The sequence below is a fragment of the Bombus bifarius genome, unplaced genomic scaffold (genome assembly GCF_011952205.1).
Source record: "Bombus bifarius isolate JDL3187 unplaced genomic scaffold, Bbif_JDL3187 scf7180000008161, whole genome shotgun sequence".
Lineage (NCBI taxonomy): Eukaryota > Metazoa > Arthropoda > Insecta > Hymenoptera > Apidae > Bombus > Bombus bifarius.
Window position 1 is genome coordinate 341,606 of NW_022884483.1, and position 20,865 is coordinate 362,470.

Sequence of the window (20,865 nt, forward strand, 5' to 3'; positions counted from 1 at the left end):
TAGGCATAACTTTTACAATTTCTTACAGAAAATATTACAACTTTGTTAAAACACAAGATACATTTCAATATGACATATCTATCGATATATGCAGATTTTATCGTCTAAAATCTTGAAAATTTTGGCATTTTTTTGTTTAAAATGTAGGACTATAAGATTAGGGTTATAAGAACTATTCTGCTCGACAATTTTTAAACAATTGATGAAAAACAAAAAGAATATCGAACTAGAAATTTAATTGTTATGAAACGATTCACTTTAAACTAGAATAAGTACAATGTGGTATTGTTAACTGTCTGCCAGTTGCAATTTTTAGGCAATTATTAAGGAAGAGTTTGTATCAAAAATTTTTCCTTTACATGAAATGAATAGAGAGACAGAGCGAGAGAATAATATTCGGCGGCTAAGAATCTAAAGTCGATAATTTATAAAAACTATTGAATGTCAAAATCTGGTATAAAGAAAATGGAAGAAATATATGCCAGTTTCTTTCACGGAGAAATATAAAAAATAATTGTGGGTATAGTGGTGGTTAGTGAGTAAGGCAGAATTCCAGACATCGAGGTAGTATTGCATTTAAAATTTACTAAAGAAAGTTCCCTTTTCGATTCGAATGTTTTATACCTACTTATAAGATTGTCCTGTCGGTTACTAATGATTAACGTCAAATTTCGATAAATAATAGATAATTTCATACAAAAAATACAAACATAACCACAAAATGTTACAGTGCAAAATAAACATAAGATTGTTGATCAAGTTTCAGACAATTACAAGTGATCGACAGAGTATTAAACTTTACTAATCACTTGTACACTACTGTTTAGGCAAGAAAATGTGTTCTAAACACATATATTTGTCTATTTTATATAACAAATCGATTTTGCGTTATGACATGACCATTCACGCATGATCGCGAAATTGCATTCGTGTTGCCACTGACATCTATGTGCCATCAGTGGAATGTCTGCTTAGAGGATTTTCTAACTTGTAAATCGCAGTTGTACAATACATGTAAGTACATATTTGCTTCGTCAATACTTATAACACTTAAGGAATCCAAAAGATAACTCGTCGTCAATTAATTAGGTTTTGTTAGACTCATTAAAAATGATAATTCGCGATAACTCAATTTGATAAATCGCGTTTATATACATGTAGCTACATATATTATTATTATCAATTATTATACATGTATGTATATGCATTTTAATGTCATTGTTACATTATTTGAAAATAAATCTCAATACAAAATTTATACGGAAATTGACGCCAGTAAGATTCATTAGGAGAGAAATTTCATTAATCCAGAGATTTTTTAGCAAATTTTGATGTGAGGATGGCGCCATACCTGACTGTAGATAATTAGAGGTTCTATCCATTTGAGTTGGAAAGACACTGTCAGATAAGGGGTGACACAATTATATTTGGATTCTGATTGGCCACGATCGAATAGGTAGTTTTCCGTGTCTGATGAACAATAATTGTTAGTCGCATTTCAGTTTCTCACGATGTTTCATGCTGATATATAAGTCATGGAAGAGACAGGATCTATATTAAACACTGTACACAACTACAAATAGGACAATCATATCGTCGGTTACAGTAAGATATCATTACATTAGAAGATTATAACGGAGCATTTTCTACAGAATGTAAATCAGTTAAGTATCTTTTTATATAATATATAAAACAATTTAAATAACTCTAACAATTATGTTTTTAAGGAAAGTTATAAAAATTAATTGAATATTACAATTAGTTCCTGAATAGGAATAGATACACCTAATCCTTCGCGTAGTTGTACGCGTTACGTGTCTCTTCGCACGTACACGATTTTTGGCTTTTTTTTTAAATAGTAACGTTATATTTCATTGTATGTTAATACTTGTTTAATATGGTATCATTTATTTTTGGAATCGTCATAAATATTTTATACACTTGATACGATAATTATTTAAGAATTTATGTTTGCATCCGTTCAGATATTTTCATGCATAGTTACACTTGCATGTTCACGAAATAGATTATTATATTTTATTAGAGTTGCTAATTTAATCGTATGTTATGCATCAAAAAAGCAATTACCTTAGAATGTATTAATTAGCTTAAAATTTAAATTGCTTTAAACTGATTAAATGTAAAAAAAATGCTTAATTTTCATAGTATATTCGTGTTTTATTTCTTTGAAATTTTGATTACTAATTATCATTAGATTGCAGATATTTGTGCAGAATTTTACAAATACAACTAAAGAAGTAGAACTTAAATAGATATTTCTTTCATCTTTTAAATATTATAATAAATGCTTTAGGTAATGTGTATATTCCTACATGTTATATGCATACATTGATATTTTCTGTAAACAAAGAAATATTCGCCTAGTCTACTAATTACGTACTTCCAGGTCATAAAACACATATTTATGTGTATTGCATTCGAGAAATTTCTGATGTAAACAAAAATTTGAGATTTATCAACAATTGTTTGCTTGCAGCTTATCGTGGCGCCATACATTTAATTTCAACGACATCTAGCATCTAGTAATTACTTTCTAAGCTCATCAGTGAAAAAAAGGAAAGAAAAGAAGGAAAATGACTACCGGATTGAAAACAACGGAGCTTCTAAGATTAGGACGTCGAGTTCGTCGACGCCTGAACGCCCGAAATGGTGAGTAACCGAGACACTCATATTATTTCCATCCAATTTAGATTGCAATATTATCAAACGATCCGCGATAACAATGCGAAACGTGAGTTCGCTTAATCAATCGCTAAATCCTTCCGCACGTGATATTGTTTGTATCATATGATCGTCACGTTCGCATGCAGTACGAATGCGACGTGGTTGAACTTAAACTGAAATATGAGCGAAAATAAACCGCTCAAAATAGTCGGAGAAATGTTTTCATCAGTTGTTTGATCATTCTGTAAAATGTTGAAACCTTATGATTAGGTGATTTTAACATTTTAGTATGATGTATATACAAGTTTAAATTTTATAGAAGATCAAATTATAAGTACTTTGGCTATTATCTATTTAATTAATTATGTTTGTTCTAAGCAAAAAAATTAAACAACAGTTTGGAGGAAGGAAGAGAGAGAGAGAGAGAGAGAGAGAGAGATATTTAAATATATCTTGGAACTGTGAATGTTTTGTTAGCGGTTGTGAATTTTTCAAAAACGAAACTGATTAACTCCACATTTCATGAATTTCTTATTTAGATGTACGATTAATATTCAATTCTCAAAGAATAAACAACTTTTGTAAATTCATTTAGCATAAAGAAGTAACGTAAACAATTGATTGATTAATACAGTTTCGGAATGGCAAGTGTATCACGATTGACTCTTTCGAAAGATGAGGATGAATTTTAAAAATACATACATATATGAAATCAAGTTAAATTACATAATGTGCGTGCACGTAACGGCACTTGACTATAGTCCAGAAATGTGACTAGAAATCTAAAGAAAATATAATCATATTGCTTAAAGCAAAGAATGATTTAGCAAGTTATCCTTTTTACTCAAAGATATTTTGTAACTTAAAAATTATAAATTTTATATAAAATTTTTAAACCTATTCGATCATTATTATCGTCATTTATTTTTTATTATTGCTGATAAAATTACTAACATCGCTAGTTGAAATAATTCTGTAATTTAATATGCTATATGTGTCTAATGTGACAAATCTCGAATATCGAAGTTTATAAATTAATTTAAATGTCATTAGTTTAAATCATTTCAGTAGTTACTCAATAAATATAGGATGATATTGCTATACCTAATGTTAATATTCGATGTTTTGCATTACCTAATGTTAATATTCGATTCATAATTCCATCAGTTAACATGTTTTGAGATTAATTTACTTTTTAATGTATAATGTATGCTGATGCAAAATGGAACATGACTTGTACCATTTTATTTACACTGAAATGCATCTCATTGAAAGTAATTTGTGTGGCATTTATGTAATACGTTGCTCGTTTACCAAAATGTAAGAGAGATTTATAGGAAACCTTTAGCTGTCCTAAATCGCAATAGAAGGACAAATTATAGCATTTTGTAATTTTTCTGTGAAAGATGAATGGAAATATCCAACAATTTACCAGTGAAACCACATTTTAGAAGCATTTCAAGAAGTTTATTACCCACGTTACGTTCGTCGCATATGAGTAATGAACGTAAATGTATTGCGTACACAGGACCTTATCTCGTTCATGATTACATAGAAAAAAAACTACTGAAATCATCTATGTACTGAGAAAGATGGGGCGAGAAACGAGAATCAGAAGCGTACCGATTTGCTTGTAAATATCGCGATCGAACGGTATTAATCTTTGTATTGTGCAAATTAGAAACTCCGACTTCAGATGCGACACTTTTCAATTCGTAGTTTTAATTATTAGATATGGATCTATCGTAGTTTTCTTTGAATAAAAAAGGCAGCCTTTTTGATCAAACAAAAATTTCCATTTTGAACCTTAATATTCTAATTGATTTTGTAATATAAGCGTGTAAATGAAAATTATGAACGTAAATTGTAACGTATTTTCACAACATTGCGTTTTACTACTGAAAGATTTTGTTCTGTGCAGTGAGTGATCATCTTCTTGCCGACGGCGAGGAAAAGGAAAAAAAGATCGCATTGAATATCGACACAAAAATGTTGAAGATTGGATTCATAGGAGGCGGTAAGATGGCTCAGGCTTTGGCCAAAGGTTTCATTCGAGCTGGTAAGAAAACTATTTATATAAGTTCTTATATATAGAATAATTTATATGTTACATAATAATATCCAAATATTAAAATGACCTCAGATATAATCTTATATAATCATTTATGTAAATTTTAGGATTGAGCAAAGGTGAAATGATGCTGGCTAGTTGTCTCCCCAATGACGTGGGCAGTATAGATGCGTTTAAGGTGAAAATAATAATTTTTTATCGTAGCAGTTTATTATCATTGCATTCTAAGATATATAGATAATGATGATAAAAGATAATTATCTGATTATTAGCTTTATCAGTTTGATGGAAAAAACATCAAATATTTTTTATTTGCTCGATAAATAGATAAAGGAAACGTAAATCTGTTTGCGAATTACCTACACGCAATAACGTAATAATCTTTTTTAGAGTATGTTGTTGTCAAGTTTATTAAAATTTTATCGACGATTAGCATTTAGAACTTGATTAGTAATTATGATTAGATGAAGTAAGATATTCAGTTGATGTTACCAGTTTCGATTACAACATTGGTGATATTACAATTTGCAGTTGAAAGATAGTCTATCTTAATATTCAGTAGTTTATTTATTAAGTTATGTTTGTTTGATTATGTATAAGTGAAGAAGTGTAAAATTTATGTCACAAAATTTTGAGCTCCAACGCTAATTGTCTATAGACGTCCGGTTCATTGTTATCTCTCCATAATCATCGCGTGTAGGAAAATTTCCAATATTGTACTGTTTTATCTTTGCTTTGCGATAATGTTATAAATTATATTATGACCATACAGTTTAGTTTATCTCTAATCTTTCGCATTTATCGATGTGTTGGTATTAAATATCATCAGTTATTTAAAGCATTTTGATATGCATTCTACATTATTAATAGCTTAATTAATTTGCGATTCCAGGAAATGGGATCAAATACTGTATTTTCAAATGCACCTGTTGTTGATTATGGGGACGTTTTGATTTTATCAGTAAAACCACAAGTTGTTCCGATGGTCCTTCCGGATTTAAAAAATTATAGAAAACTTTTACTTTCTATTGCTATGGGTATTCCATTAGCTTCGTTAGAAAAGGTAAAGTTTAATCTTCCTCATTGCCAAACTTTTAATAATATTAATAAGTTAAATAAAAATCAATTTTTATTTTTTTCATTCTTTTAGTTTGATCTTGCTCATTTTATTATTTAAAAATTTTTAATTTGCAACTTTAATTTTAATGCTAGGCTGTGCCAAACGGAACACCGGTAATCAGAGTAATGCCCAATACACCAGCCATTGTAGGTTGCGGTGCTACGGTATACGCTCGTGGAAAACATGCCGGCGATAAAGAAGCCGAAATAGCAGAAAAATTATTTTCCTCTGTGGGTTTATGCGAAGAAGTACCTGAAAATTTAATTGATCCCGTTACAGCTTTAGCGGGTTCGGGACCTGCTTATGTATGTAACAAAATCTTAATATATTTCCAAACATTTATATTAATGTTTATAATAGAAGACGAATACAGAAATATATTTTTTATAAATGTAGGTATATATGATGATAGAAGCTTTGGCCGATGGAGGCGTAAAAATGGGTCTTATGAGACCAATCGCGTATAAGCTAGCTGCACAAACAGTTCTTGGTGCTGGTATTATGGTTCGAGATACCAAAATACATCCAGGACAACTTAAAGATGATGTAGCGTCACCAGCAGGTTTGGAGAAATCATGCATATGCTTAATATTATGTAATGTATTTTCTAATAGGCTTTGTGCATTTCTTATTTACTAATTATTTGTTTGCATTTTAATTAGGATCTACTATAACTGGAATACATTATTTAGAACAACATGGATTGAGATCAGCTGTAATTGGAGCAGTTGAAGCAGCAACGAAGAGATGTAAAGAAGTTAGTTCACTTTCAGAGAAAAATTAGATTGATTGAACGGTAAAGAAATAGATGTAGTTGATGAAGAAACTAAGAAACAAGGAAAGTATTCTAGTAATCCTTAATGTCATAGAAAAGAAAGTAAATCATAGTAATGACATTTTGCATCTAGTAAGTACATTTTCATTTGTGGTTTCATCATCATTGCGTTTTATAAGAAATATGTAACATAATTTTTAAAAAATACTTTGTATATTTTGTACATAATTCTTTTAAATTGGTAAATGTTAAAATTATTGTTGTATATTTAAAGCCAAGCGCTTGAAAGTAATAGATCTGTTATTTTTTCATAGTAGCATATTTTGTAATTGAAGTGTATAAAAATGTATATAAATATGTCTTGTATTTAACAACATTTTTACGCTTATCCTTTTAGCATAAATGAAATAAGAATGCAAACCTGCTTGAACGAAATTTCGTAGTGACATGTATTATGAATACTACAGAAAGTATGATACAAAATATAATTTTTGATATTATAATACAAATTATAACATTATATCATATTATATAATATTTTAAAAATAACATATTAAATATTATTGTAAATATTGAGATGCCAGAATAAACATAAAAATTTTAAACAGTTTTTAATATTCTTTAATATATTTATATAAGATATGTCATTCTTTGTACTAATAATATTAAAAGGGCACGGTACTAATCCTAAAATATAAAATATTTATGAATATTTAAAAATAATCTCAAAATTTGATTCTGTACGTATAAGTATAGAAATTAATTACTTATTCTAATTCTAATTTAGTGGTTAATAATATTTGGTAGTCAAACGTTCACTTTAAACTTCACTTGTTTAAAACCAAGATTAAATTCTGACTTAAACATTTCTCTATAATAGCTTTTTTAACTATGCCGCTTTCTGGAATACTATCTCCTTTACACTTTAGTACATAAAGTTTATGCATAGCAGCTATACTTAGCTTAGAATCTAGATACTTCTTTCCTGTATAATCCATCGTACCTGTTGATTTTTCTGTTCACTTTTTTTTGTTTTTGATGTAAGTTGTCCTCTTTGGTCTGGTTCCATAACTCCACTAGGCATCCGTTATATTATATAAGTATATTTCGACTCTGTTGTTGTTGACTTCGACTTTGTTGTTGTTATTAACTATAACTTCTGCTATAACTCCGAGCAGCTTCGTTTATTTTGTCAGCGCAACACATGCAGCATTTTCAAGAAGGTCCCATGGTTTTTGCTGGTACTATTTTCCCTGTGAATTACAGGCTTTTGATATGAATTTGATTTTTTTTTATGCTTAAAGCCTCTCTAGAATTGAGTTGGTTTACCTCCAACTCCAATATATTCTTTGCTTCTTAGTCTAGCATTTTTTTTATATTCATTTTCCATAGCTCAGGATGTTTTGTACGTTTTAAAGTTTTTCTTATATTCTTTTACAGTTCTCGATTGTTTTACCTCTTTAGACAGTACATACTCCTCTACATTTAATTCTGTTTGTCCTAATGAGTTGAATAATTCAACGTTTAGTGGTAGATCTAATAGGGTAACAGAAGTAGGAGTTCATAAAGTCATTGCATAAGAAAATGATATGCACAATAAATATTGCTATTTACTACTACTGAATGAGTTATTCATTGAAGGTATTGCATCATGTTGATAAACACGTATTGGAACTAAACCCATAATAGATGTATCCTTTCACTACTGAATATTTTTTTTCTTTATTTAATATTTCACATTCACAATTTGTCCAATTTGGACATTTGGTAGAATTTTTTGACTGTTCGATTATCATGAGAGTGGCTACCCCCAGCGGGGTACCATCTTCGTGTTTGTTAGGTTATATCCTTTATGAGATCTGTTGGGTGTTTCCTTTTTAGCCTTTTTTCTATGCTTGATGTGTTGATCGTTTCCGCTGCCAGCCGGTTCGGGTGCGTTACTATTCTTTCTCTATACCTTCTTGCACATCTGCTAATCTCCTCCTTGACCGTTGGTATTCCCAGGTCTTTCCGAATGTCCTCGTTTCTAACGTACCACGGGGCGTTTACTATTGTTCTAAGAAGTTTAGCTTGCATTGTCTCTATTTTGCTTATACGGCTCATTGCTGCTGTTCCCCATAGTGGTATTCCGTACGTCCAGATTGGTTTTATGATCGTTTTGTATATTTTTAATTCATTTTCTATACCTAGTTTGGATTTTCGACTTGTTAGCCAATGCATTTGTCTCCTTGCTGTCTGTATTTTGTCTATTATTGATTTGATATGCTGTTTTCATGTGAGTTGTGTATCTATGTGGAGTCCTAGGTATTTGACTTGCCTTGTTTGTATTATATACGTGCCGTTCAGAAAGATGTTTGGTGGTATCTCTTTCGCAGTGTGAATGTAATATGGTTGCATTTATTGGGGTTTGCTTTAATTTATTTAACTTGTAGCTACTTTTCTATTTTTGTGATATGTTCTTGTAGTAATGTGACTGCTGTTACAGGGTTAATGTGCCTGACTAGTACAACTGTGTCGTCCGCGAATGTCAGTAGTTTGCTATTGGTAGTTGTTGGTATGTTGGCCGTGTATAGTGTGTATAGTACTGGTCCTAAGACGCTTCCTTACGGAACTCCTGCCTTGATGTCTTTGACTTCGGAGTATGTGTCCCTGATTTTTATTACGAAGGTTCCGCTGCTTAACTAAGATTTTATTAATTGGTATATTTGCTTCGGGAATTGTTTCCTGATTGTTTGTAGTAAGCTTTCGTGGTTTATTTTGTCAAATGCTTTCTCTATGTCCATAAAGAGGGCTGTACAGTATTGTTTGTTTTCTAGTGCTAGTATTATTTCGTTGACGAGCCTGTGCATTTGCTCTATAGTGGAGTGTTTGTTTCTGAATCCGAAGTGGTGATCCGGTATTAATTTTTCCTTCTCTATTATTGGTTTTATGTCGTATATTATTTTCTCTAGTGTTTTAGAAAACACAGGAAGTAGTGATATTGGTCTGTATGATGTAGTTTGATGTGGGTCTTTGCTTGGTTTAGGTAACATTATGATCTGTGCCAGTTTCCATAGTTTAGGAAAGTATTGAATTCTTAGTATTGCATTGAATATTATTGTAGTTAGTCTTATCGCTTTTGGCAGAAGGTTTTTCAAGATTTTACCATTGATTAGGTCGATTCCTAGTGCTTTATTATTTTTTGTTTTTTCGATTATGTTTCTAATTTCTTGTGCTGTTGTTTTAGGTATGGTGTAGTGTTTGTCAATTGATGTACTAGTGGTTAGCGTATCCTCGTCCGTATGGCATTTGGGGTTGCTGTTGTTGATATTATGTGGTGTAAATGTGTTGTAAAGGTGGTTGGCAAATTCTTCAGCTTGCTCTTCGTTACTTCTTGCCCATGTGTTGTCTGCTTTTCTGATTGCTGGGACTAGTTTTATTGGCTTTTTTTTGTGGCTTTCCATAGGGAGTAGTTGGAGTACTCGTGTGCAGATAGTGACTATAAACTTTGTGAACTCGTTGTTGTTGTGTTCTTTTATTTTGTTTTTATTTCCTTTGCAAGTTTGTTTAGGTGTTTTTTGTTTTCTTTTGTTCTATGTTTTTGCCATTTTGCTTTCGCTTTTCTTTTTTCTCTAATTTTTTCAAGTATGTCTGGTGGAATTATTTTTGTTTGTCTGTTGGTTGGTTCAGGTATAGTGGTTACCCATGCTGCTTCTTGGGTAGTTTCTGACAGTGCTGTTACTGCCTGTTCGATGTGTTCGGATGTTTTCAATGAGATGTTGCAGTTGGTTTAGCTCTCGATTATTTCTTTAAAAGTTTACCATTTGGTGGTTTTGATGCATAGTGCCTCTGGATTGCTATAGAGTATTGATTTGTTTCTGTATGTAATTATTATGGGTGTATGATCGGAGCTAAGCTCGAGGTTAGGTGCTATATTTACTTAAGTTGCGTTTAGTGCCTTTGTAACTGCAAAATCAAGTAGGTCAGGTATTTTGCTCAAGTCTGTCGGCCAGTATGTCGGTCTTCCTGTGGATAATATATTGAGGTTATTGTTTCTAATGTAGCTTTCCAGGGTTCTACCTCGAGGTGTAGTGATTCTTGATCCCCATAGTGTGTGCTTTGAGTTGTAGTCTCCCGCTGCGATATTTTATTAACGTGGAGGAAATCCACGGACTCCAAGCGACTAAAACCTCCACGATGACCGACCCGGCTGCGATCGAGAGGGGCCCAGGAACCAGTGTGATCGACACGCCCCCCCGCGCTCAATACGACCCCTAATGGAGCGATGTGCGGCCACGTCACACCGCGCCTCGTCACCAGAGCCGCCGTGCCAGGCAATCCGGTTCCCCTACCGGGCTGTTTTGCGGCCCCGGGGCGCTGAGTTGCCAGCGCTTAAGTTTGCACCCCACCGGGGGGCGCAGCGGATCTAGCACGCCTCACCGAAGCGCGCCCACGGCCTTTGCCGCGCCCTCGCCGGTCAATCCTCTCAGAGTAGAGTACCCTCACCCTCTCCGCGGCCTCTTTTCGAAGCATAACTTGTTCACAGAAGGAGGTCACGGCCCTCCTCCTTCTCTCGCTTACCAACAATGTCTCGAGGATCATCGGCGGCGAGAGGTCCCAAGCGGTTTCGGATTCGGTGCAGATACTCACCGAAGCAACCGTGTCCGGTGAATACCTGTGTCACTCTGTAGGTCAGGGGGGCCCGCTACCGTCCAACCAAACGTCCCAGTTTGGAAGGACGGCCCCGAGGACCCTTATCCCCGGTGCACCCGCTCTTGTGTCGAGGCTGGCCCGCTATCTGTCGAGCAAAGCCCGCCGAGCCCGAACACTGACGTCGGCGCCCACCGGGCCGATCCAGCCCAACAGACCCCGAGTGTACAGATAAATCTCGCGATATCTCAGGGCCTGCAATTCGAACGGAGGAAACCCGGCGAACACCGCCGCTGCTGCCGCCGAAATGTTGCGGAAGCCCCTCACTACCCTGATGGCCACCGTCCTGTGCAGCCTCCTGACCGCTAGGAGACTGCGACGGTTGGTCCTCAGATCCTCCGCCCAGATCGGAGCTCCGTAGAGGAGCCTCGATCGCACCACGCCGGCGTACAGCCACTCCGACGTCGAGCCCGCCCAGCCGAGGCAGCAAACGTCCTAAGGCGTTCGCCGTCGCCTCGATAGACGCTGTCAGGCGCTCAAAGTGAGCGCCGAAGGTCCAGTGGCTGTCGACGGTCAGGCCCAGATACTTCATGCTGGTTCCGACCCCGATCTCAGCTCCCTCCAACTTCAGGCGATAACCCGCTGGAGGCGTCCCGTGATCGGCCTTGCGGCAAAACCACATTGCCTCGGATTTCTCAGGGGACACCTTCAGTCCCAATCCCTTGATCTCGGCGACCACGTAGGCCACCGCCAGCTCCGCCAGGCGAACGGTTCTACCCCATGCCATACCCTAGACCAGCACCAACATGTCGTCGGCGTAGCACGCCAGTGCCGAGTTCGGAGTCATCGGCGTTCGAAGCACCGCGTCGTACGCGATGTTCCACAGCAACGGACCCAACACCGAACCCTGCGGGACCTCGCGGTGTACAGCCCTCCCAGTCACCCCTCCGCCCCGGACGGTGTACCACACTGGACCACACCCCGCAGGTACGCGGGTACCCGATGAAATTCGAGGGCCCGGCATATCCTGTCCCAAGGGATGCTGTTGAAGGCGTTGAGCACGTCCAGCGACACGGCCAACGCGGGCCGCTGGGCCCCCTCGTCAAGGGAGCGGACACGGACGACAGCGTCGGTTGTAGACCGCCCTCTCCGAAAGCCGAACTGGCCGTCGTGCAGTACGGGAACACTCTGGGACAAATGCGACTTCAGGCCGGCAGCCACCACTCTCTCCAGCAGCTTGCCAGCCTCGTCTTAAAGGCATACCGGCCGGAAGGCGGAAGGCGAGTCCGGACAGCGCCCCGGCTTGGGCAACAGGATCATCCGCCCCTCCTTCCACGAAGCGGGGAATTCACCCCGAGACAGGCATCCGTCGAACAGACGCCTTAGTTTCGGGGCCAAGACCCCGACGACGTCCTTCCACAGGCGGGCCGGGTCTCCGTCGGGACCTGGAGCTTTCCGCGTTCCCATCCTCCCGACGGCCCCGGCCAGTTCTTCCTCGGTGACTCTCGATTCCGGGCTCCAACTTCCCGCGGTGACATGTGGTTCTTCTTCCCGCGGTTGAGGCTCCTGCTCCTCCTCTTCGGTAAAGCTGCCATCTCCCTCGTTCGCTGCTCCCAGGAACAGGGTGCCGACGACCTCCTCCAGGAACCGAGGGTCCATGCTCTCCGTTAAGGGAGGCGCCCATGGACGGAGTTTGTTCAATACCATCTTATAAGGGCGCCCCCAGGGATCGAAGTCGACGCTGGCCAGTAACTTGTTCCAGGCCCGCCTCTTCGTCTTCTTGATGGCTCGTTGCAGGGGCCTCCGTGCATCGCGGTAGGCCTCGTACAGACGAGCCACTGTGGCTTCGTCCACCCGCCGCCTACGGTGGAATCTGGTATACCGGCGCCGATCGCAGATGCACGCCTCGCGGAGACAAGCGATCTCCTCGGACCACCAATACACCGCGCTGGCGAGGCACGGGGCTCCGGACCGCGGCATACACGAATCGCAGATCGCGTGCATGTCGCGCCTCAGCCGGGTCGTTCCCGCTTCCGCGTCCTCGTGGGTCGGGGATCCTTCCAACCAAGTGACGGCTATAGCGGCCGCCGCCATGAGGTCCTCGTCGCGGAGGGGTCACCGCCCACCGCAGGAATCTTCTTCTCCTTCCCGGTGGGCCGATGGTCCCGCGCACTCAACGAACCGTCACCCATCGCGCCGCCAACCGCCACCTCCATCAAGATGTAAACCGGACACACGGCGGGATGCGACAGGGTTTGCGCATGTGAGGTCCACTATGGACTCGCCCCGCCACGCCACGCACGTGCTGGACGACCCCCGGTTCATAAGCCGGAGGTCGAGTGCGGCCACCCAGTTCTGCACATCGCGCCCTCTTCCGTTGGTCCTGCGGGAGCCCCATGCCGTTGAGTGAGCGTTGAAGTCCCCGAGGACCAGTGACGAGCAGGCGCCCAAACGTCTCGCTCCAGCCGCGAGTCTGTCCAGGAAGGAGGCGTATTCGGTCCGGTCTATGTTGGGCCACACGTAGACGGCCACCATAGCCAAGTCGCCCTATTTCACGGCCACGAAGCCCCATTCCCGCTCGATCACCGAGCAGGAGGGGCTTCCCGCGATCCCGGTCCAGAATATGGCGACCGAACCGATCAGATCCCCAGCGCCGCTATCACGGAAATGCTGTACGGCCCGGCCACCGCTGCCAGGTCGATCCGCCGCTCCGCCAGACTCTGGAACATTAAGTCCTGAGCCCGGCGGACGCGGTTAAGATTGCACTGCAGGAGCAGTTGTCCTCCTCCCCTTCTTCCGCTCACGTCGGGGAAGGCTCCGTCTCCATAGCCTTCTCCGGGCCGTTCCCCTCGTTGTCGGTGTGTCCGACTTCTCTGTCCTCTCTTCTGGCCTTCGTGGGACCAGTTGACGGCGGCATCTTTCCTTCCTCGTCGCCGCGTCCCCGTCGTCGCCTGGAACGGTCCTTGTTTCCTGTTCGGCCCTCTTCTTACGGGCAGGCGGTTTGCATGCCGGTGACCCCATACGATGCGACGCGGGCATTCCCAGGTCCGCGCACACCGGATATTTAGGTACTCGCGCCGAGCAGTTCCTGACGTGATGTCCTTCCGCCCCGCACCGGTATCAGCGCTCCGACCGGTCGGCCGTCGATATGCAGTCCCGGCGCACGTGACCCGACTCCATGCACCTGAAGCATTGGAGTTGGTAAGCCGGGAGAGGGGAAACCCTCGCCGCTGACCAACCTATGTTAATCCTACCTCCTGGTCGGGCGTCTCCTCCTCTGCTGATTTTCCTGGCCACTATCAGCGGGCAGCGTAGCCACACCGACCCGAGGCCCCGAGGAGAGGAGCGTATGACTCCCATGTTGACCTCGTCGGGGTGGCAGCCCCCGGTCTCAGCAACGGCGGCTGCCACCTCCTCCGGGGTGACCGAGTCCTCCAGTCCTGTCGCTCTTAGTTCGGCCGTCCTTCGCGGCACGGTTACCTTGGCGGGCAAGTCCTTTAGCGTAGCCGCCATCCGCTCGGCCAGTTTGCTCCCAGCGTCCTGATCTGTGATCTCGAACAGCAGCGCCTCCGTGATTGCCCTCCTCGGTCTTAGCTCCGTGATGTCGAGTTGGGAGAGCTTGACTTCCCTCTTCACCACCGACATCGTATCCTGTACGTGAAGCCCGAGCCGTCCCTCACGGTGAGCGATACCATGGCCCACTAGCGTTACGTCTCTTTCCTGCCCGTGTCCGGGGGCCTGGCGGCCCACCCCCAGACGGCCACGGTTGCTCGATGACGACGCAGCGGGGCCCGCTTTACAACCCGCGGCTGCGCCGGTACTGGGGTATCCCTCCCCTGCACCGTAAACGATTCTTTGATTCGTTTTTCTATCCATTGTAATTCTGAGAAATCGCCGAGTTTGTCAACAAGGGTTTCCTTCCTGGTGCCATTCACTCTTTCGCACCCTGCCCCGGTCAAGGCTGGTGTAGGGTACCGGGGAGCCCCACAAGAAGGTGAGGTGAGTGGTCTTGGCAGATACGGGCCCACCAACTTCTCCGAGGTTCTCCGCACCGGATCGGCAAACTGGCGGGGGCCAAAGGCGCCGACCAGTCACCATCCGGCTATAGGAAAATATCAGATTCATCAGGGTTTCCCAGGGCGTGGTCCTACGCCCTGAGAACCCATAGCGGCCTCGTGCTCCCCAGGGCGTGGTCTAACGCCCTGAGAACCCGTAGCCGCCTCGTGCTCCCCACGCAGCTCGTCCTACTATCGAGCCAACCCGATCCAGCAATCAACAAAGAGTTGGGCGGCAGCTCCAATTAATTCTACCTTTGCAGAAATTTTGATCGGTACCCTCTCAACGGGGGGAGGATGTTACGTCGGGCGACACTACCTAGACCAGGCCACATACTGCGGGCAAGTTGGGAACCAGATGTCCGCTCATTCTTACTGAACATCTCTTTACTGAATCGTTTCTAAAGCTTATTGTTACTACGGGAAAGTTAGTTTTCTCACGTATGATGTTTCCCACTAGCAGATCTCTCTCCGGGGCGGTTAGCACCCTTCCTCATCAACCAACCTAGAAAATGAACCAATTGACAGCGAAGTCTTTCCCTCACCCTCCCAATGAAATCTTGCCCTTAACAAATCAGCTCTTTCTTGCAGATCCATCCACGACTAGCTTTCCTCCGATACAGCATCATCACTTTACCTCACTTATTCTTCATCGTTAGAATAGTCAACATGTCATTAACGAGTTTCTCTCCTTAAAACAATCACTTACTTAACTTTTACATACGCATCAATGTAATTATCTTCTTTACAAAGTTGTTGGAATAAACATTAATTTATACCTGTTAATTCAGTATATATAATTTTGTTCGTTCAATTAGGATAATTAATATACAAATATTAGTTACAAAGGATCTTTTCAAATGCAAACAGGAAATTACGTAGTGTAGAAATTTAATAATCATTTATCAGTTGATGAACAATAATTGTTAGTCGCATTTCAGTTTCTCACGATGTTTCATGCTGGTATATAAGTCACGGAAGAGACAGGATCTATATTAAATACAGTACACAACTACAAACAGGACAATCATATCGCCGGTTACAGTAAGATATCATTACATTAGAAGATTATAACGGAGCATTTTCTACAGAATGTAAGTCAGTTAAGTATCTTTTTATATAATATATAAAACAATTTAAATAACTCTAACAATTATGTTTTTAAGGAAAGTTATAAAAATTAATTGAATATTACAATTAGTTCCTGAATAGGAATAGATACACCTAATCCTTCGCGTAGTTGTACGCGTTACGTGTCTCTTCGCACGTACACGATTTTTGGCTTTTTTTTTAAATAGTAACGTTATATTTCATTGTATGTTAATACTTGTTTAATATGGTATCATTTATTTTTGGAATCGTCATAAATATTTTATACACTTGATACGATAATTATTTAAGAATTTATATTTGCATCCGTTCAGATATTTTCATGCATAGTTACACTTGCATGTTCACGAAATAGATTATTATATTTTATTAGAGTTGCTAATTTAATCGTATGTTATGCATCAAAAAAGCAATTACCTTAGAATGTATTAATTAGCTTAAAATTTAAATTGCTTTAAACTGATTAAACGTAAAAAAAATGCTTAATTTTCATAGTATATTCGTGTTTTATTTCTTTGAAATTTTGATTACTAATTATCATTAGATTGCAGATATTTGTGCAGAATTTTACAAATACAACTAAAGAAGTAGAATTTAAATATATATTTCTTTCATCTTTTAAATATTATAATAAATGCTTTAGGTAATGTATATATTCCTACATGTTATATGCATATATTGAAATTTTCTGTAAACAAAGAAATATTCGCCTAGTCTACTAATTACGTACTTCCAAGTCATAAAACACATATTTATGCGTATTGCATTCGAGAAATTTCTGATGTAAACAAAAATTTGAGGTTTACCAACAATTATGTTTGCTTGCAGCTTATCGTGGCGCCATACATTTAATTTCAACGACATCTAGCATCTAGTAATTACTTTCTAAGCTCATCAGTGAAAAAAAGAAGAGAAAAGAAGGGCAATGACTACCGGATATAAAACAACGGAGCATCTAAGATTAGGACGAGTTCGACAACGCCTGAACGCCCGAAAAGGTGAGTAACAGAGTCACTCATTTTCATTTACATCATTTAATTAATTATGTTCGTTCCAAGCAAAAAAATTAAACAATAGTTTGGAGGATGAGAATGAATTTTAAAAATACAATATATGAAATCAAGTTAAATTACGTAATGTGCGTGCACGTAACGGCACTTGACTATAGTACAGAAATTTGACCAGAAATATAAAGAAAGTATAATCATATTGCTTAAAGCAAAGAATGATTTAACAAGTTATCCTTTTTGCTCAAAGATATTTTATAACTTAAAAATTATAAATTTTATATAAAATTTCTTTAAACTTATTCGATCATTATTATCGTCATTTATGATTATTATTACTGATAAAATTACTAACATAGCTAGTTGAAATAATTATGTAATTTAATATGCTATATGTGTCCTAATGTGACAAATCTCGAATATTGAAGTTTATAAATTAATTTAAATGTCGTTCGTTAAGCAGTTACTCAAAAAATATAGGATGATATTGCTATATCATTTTGCATTACCTAATGTTAATATTCGATTCATAATTCCATCAGTTAACATATTTTGAGATTAATTTACTTTTTAATGTATCAATTAATGTACTTTCAATGTCTACTTATCTTACTTATTAAATAAGTAATGTCGCTGGTGCAAAATGAAACATGAAACATAACTTGTACCATTTTATTTACACTCAAATGCATCTCATTGAAAGTAATTTGTGTGGCATTTATGTAATACGTTGCTCGTTTACCAAAATGTAAGAGAGATTTATAGGAAACATTTAGCTGTCCTAAATCGCAATAGAAGGACAAATTATAGCATTTTGTAATTTTTCTGTGAAAGTTGAATGGAAATATCTAACAATTTACCAGTGAAACCACATTTTAGAAGCATTTCAAGAAGTTTATTACCCACGTTGCGTTCGTCGCATATGAGTAATGAACGTAAATGTATTGCGTACACAGGACCTTATCTCGTTCATAATTACATAGAAAAAAAACTACTGAAATCATCTATGTACTGAGAAAGATGGGGCGAGAAACGAGAATCAGAAGCGTACCGATTTGCTTGTAAATATCGCGATCGAACGGTATTAATCTTTGTATTGCGCAAATTATAAACTCCGACTTCAGATGCGACACTTTTCAATTCGTAGTTTTAATTATTAGATATGGATCTATCGTAGTTTTCTTTGAATAAAAAAGACAGCCTTTTTGATCAAACAGAAATTTCCATTTTGAACCTTAATATTCTAATTGATTTTTTAATATAAGCGTGTAAACGAAAATTATGAACGTAAATTGTAACGTATTTTCACAACATTGCGTTTTACTACTGAAAGATTTTTTTCTGTGCAGTGAGTGATCATCTTCTTGCCGACGGGAAACGGAGAAAAGATCGCATTGAATATCGACACAAAAATGTTGAAGATTGGATTCATAGGAGGCGGTAAGATGGCTCAGGCTTTGGCCAAAGGTTTCATTCGAGGTGGTAAGGAAACTATTTATATAAGTTGTTGTATATAGAATAATTTATATGTTACATAATAGTATCCAAATATTAAAATGACCTCAGATATAATCTAATATAATCATTTGTGTAAATTTTAGGGTTGAGCAAAGGTGAAATGATGCTGGCCAGTTGTCTCCCGAATGACGTGGGCAGTATAGATGCATTTAAGGTGAAAATAATAATTTTTTATCGCAGCAGTTTACTATCATTGCATTCCAAGATATATAGATAATGATTCGATTTCGTTATTGTTTCGGTTATTGATTCAGTTTCGATTACAATATTAATTGTAGGAAAATTTCCAATATTTTACTGTTTTATCTTTGCTTCGCGATAATGTTATAAATTATATTATGACCATACAGTTTAGTTTATCTCTAATCTTTCGCATTTATCGATGCGTTGGTATTAAATATCATTAGTTACTTAAAGCATTTTGATTTGCATTCTACATTATTAATAGCTTAATTAATTTGCGATTCCAGGAAATTGGATCAAATACTGTATTTACAAATGCACCTGTTGTTGATTATGGGGACGTTTTGATTTTAGCAGTAAAACCACAAGTTGTTCCGATGGTCCTCCCGGATTTAAAAAATTACAGAAAACTTTTACTTTCTATTGCTATGGGTATTCCATTAGCGTCGTTAGAAAAGGTAAAGTTTAATCTTTCTCATTGCCAAACTTTTAATAATATCAATAAGTTGAATAAAAATCAATTTTTATTTTTTTCATTCTTTTAGTTTGATCTTGCTCATTTTATTATTTAAAAATTTTTAATTTGCAACTTTAATTTTAATGCTAGGCTGTGCCAAACGGAACACCGGTAATCAGAGTAATGCCCAATACACCAGCCATTGTAGGTTGCGGTGCTACGGTATACGCTCGTGGAAAACATGCCGGCGATAAAGAAGCCAAAATAGCAGAAAAATTATTTTCCTCTGTGGGTGTATGCGAAGAAGTACCTGAAAGTTTAATTGATCCCGTTACAGCTTTAGCGGGTTCAGGACCTGCTTATGTATGTAACAAAAACTTGATATATTTTCAAACATTTATATTAATGTTTATAATAGAAGACGAATACAGAAATATATTTTTTATAAATGTAGGTATATATGATGATAGAAGCTTTGGCCGATGGAGGCGTAAAAATGGGTCTTATGAGACCAACCGCGTATATGCTAGCTGCACAAACAGTTCTTGGTGCTGGTACTATGGTTCGAGATACCAAAATACATCCAGGACAACTTAAAGATGATGTAGCGTCACCAGCAGGTTTGGAGAAATCATGCATATGTTTAATATTATATAATGTATACATTTCTTATTTACTAATTATTTGTTTGCATTTTAATTAGGATCTACTATAACTGCAATACATTATTTAGAACAACATGGATTGAGATCAGCTGTAATTGGAGCAGTTGAAGCAGCAACGAAGAGATGTAAAGAAGTTAGTTCACTTTCAGAGAAAAATTAGATTCATTGAACGGTAAAGAAATAGATGTAGTTGATGAAGAAACTAAGAAACAAGGAAAGTATTCTAGTAATCCTTAATGTCGCAGAAAAGAAAGTAAATCATAGTAATGACGTTTTGCATCTAGTAAGTACATTTTCATTTGTACTTTCATCGTCATCGCGTTTTATAAGAAATATGTAACGTAATTTTTAAAAAATACTTTGTATATATTGTACATAATTCTTTTAAATTGGTAAATGTTAAAATTATTGTTGTATATTTAAAGCCAAGTGCTTGAAAGTAATAGATCTGTTATTTTTTCATAGTAGCATATTTTGTAATTGAAGTGTATAAAGTGTATATAAATATGTCTTGTATTTAATAACATTTTTACGCTTATCCTTTTAGCATAAATGAAATAAGAATGCAAACGTTTTCTGCTTGAATGAAA

The 20,865-nt window shown here is 38.3% G+C and overlaps 1 protein-coding gene and 1 long non-coding RNA gene across 7 annotated transcripts; one reads left to right on the top strand and one right to left on the bottom strand.

Moving 5' to 3' along the window:
* The first annotated feature begins 1,502 nt into the window (after positions 1-1,502).
* Positions 1,503-20,782, top strand: LOC117208741 (pyrroline-5-carboxylate reductase 1, mitochondrial-like). Of its 6 annotated transcripts, none has more exons than XM_033450051.1 (8): positions 1,503-1,663; positions 2,498-2,670; positions 4,607-4,744; positions 4,864-4,934; positions 19,441-19,611; positions 19,761-19,973; positions 20,065-20,230; positions 20,314-20,782. In XM_033450051.1, exons 2-8 carry the CDS (start codon positions 2,595-2,597, stop codon positions 20,433-20,435), a joined length of 957 nt encoding a protein of 318 aa, XP_033305942.1. In that variant the 5' UTR covers positions 1,503-1,663; positions 2,498-2,594; the 3' UTR covers positions 20,436-20,782. The 6 variants fall into 6 exon arrangements, with proteins under 6 accessions (XP_033305942.1, XP_033305941.1, XP_033305943.1 ...); XM_033450050.1 differs by lacking the exon at positions 4,864-4,934 and adding an exon at positions 19,054-19,124; XM_033450052.1 differs by lacking the exons at positions 19,441-19,611; positions 19,761-19,973; positions 20,065-20,230; positions 20,314-20,782 and adding exons at positions 5,649-5,819; positions 5,969-6,181; positions 6,273-6,438; positions 6,539-7,027.
* Positions 7,573-8,817, bottom strand: LOC117208744. The gene is made up of 2 exons (XR_004487765.1): positions 7,981-8,817; positions 7,573-7,904 (listed from the first exon to the last, which is right to left on the bottom strand). It is a non-coding gene; the product is annotated as an uncharacterized LOC117208744 (long non-coding RNA).
* Positions 20,783-20,865: the final 83 nt, after the last annotated feature.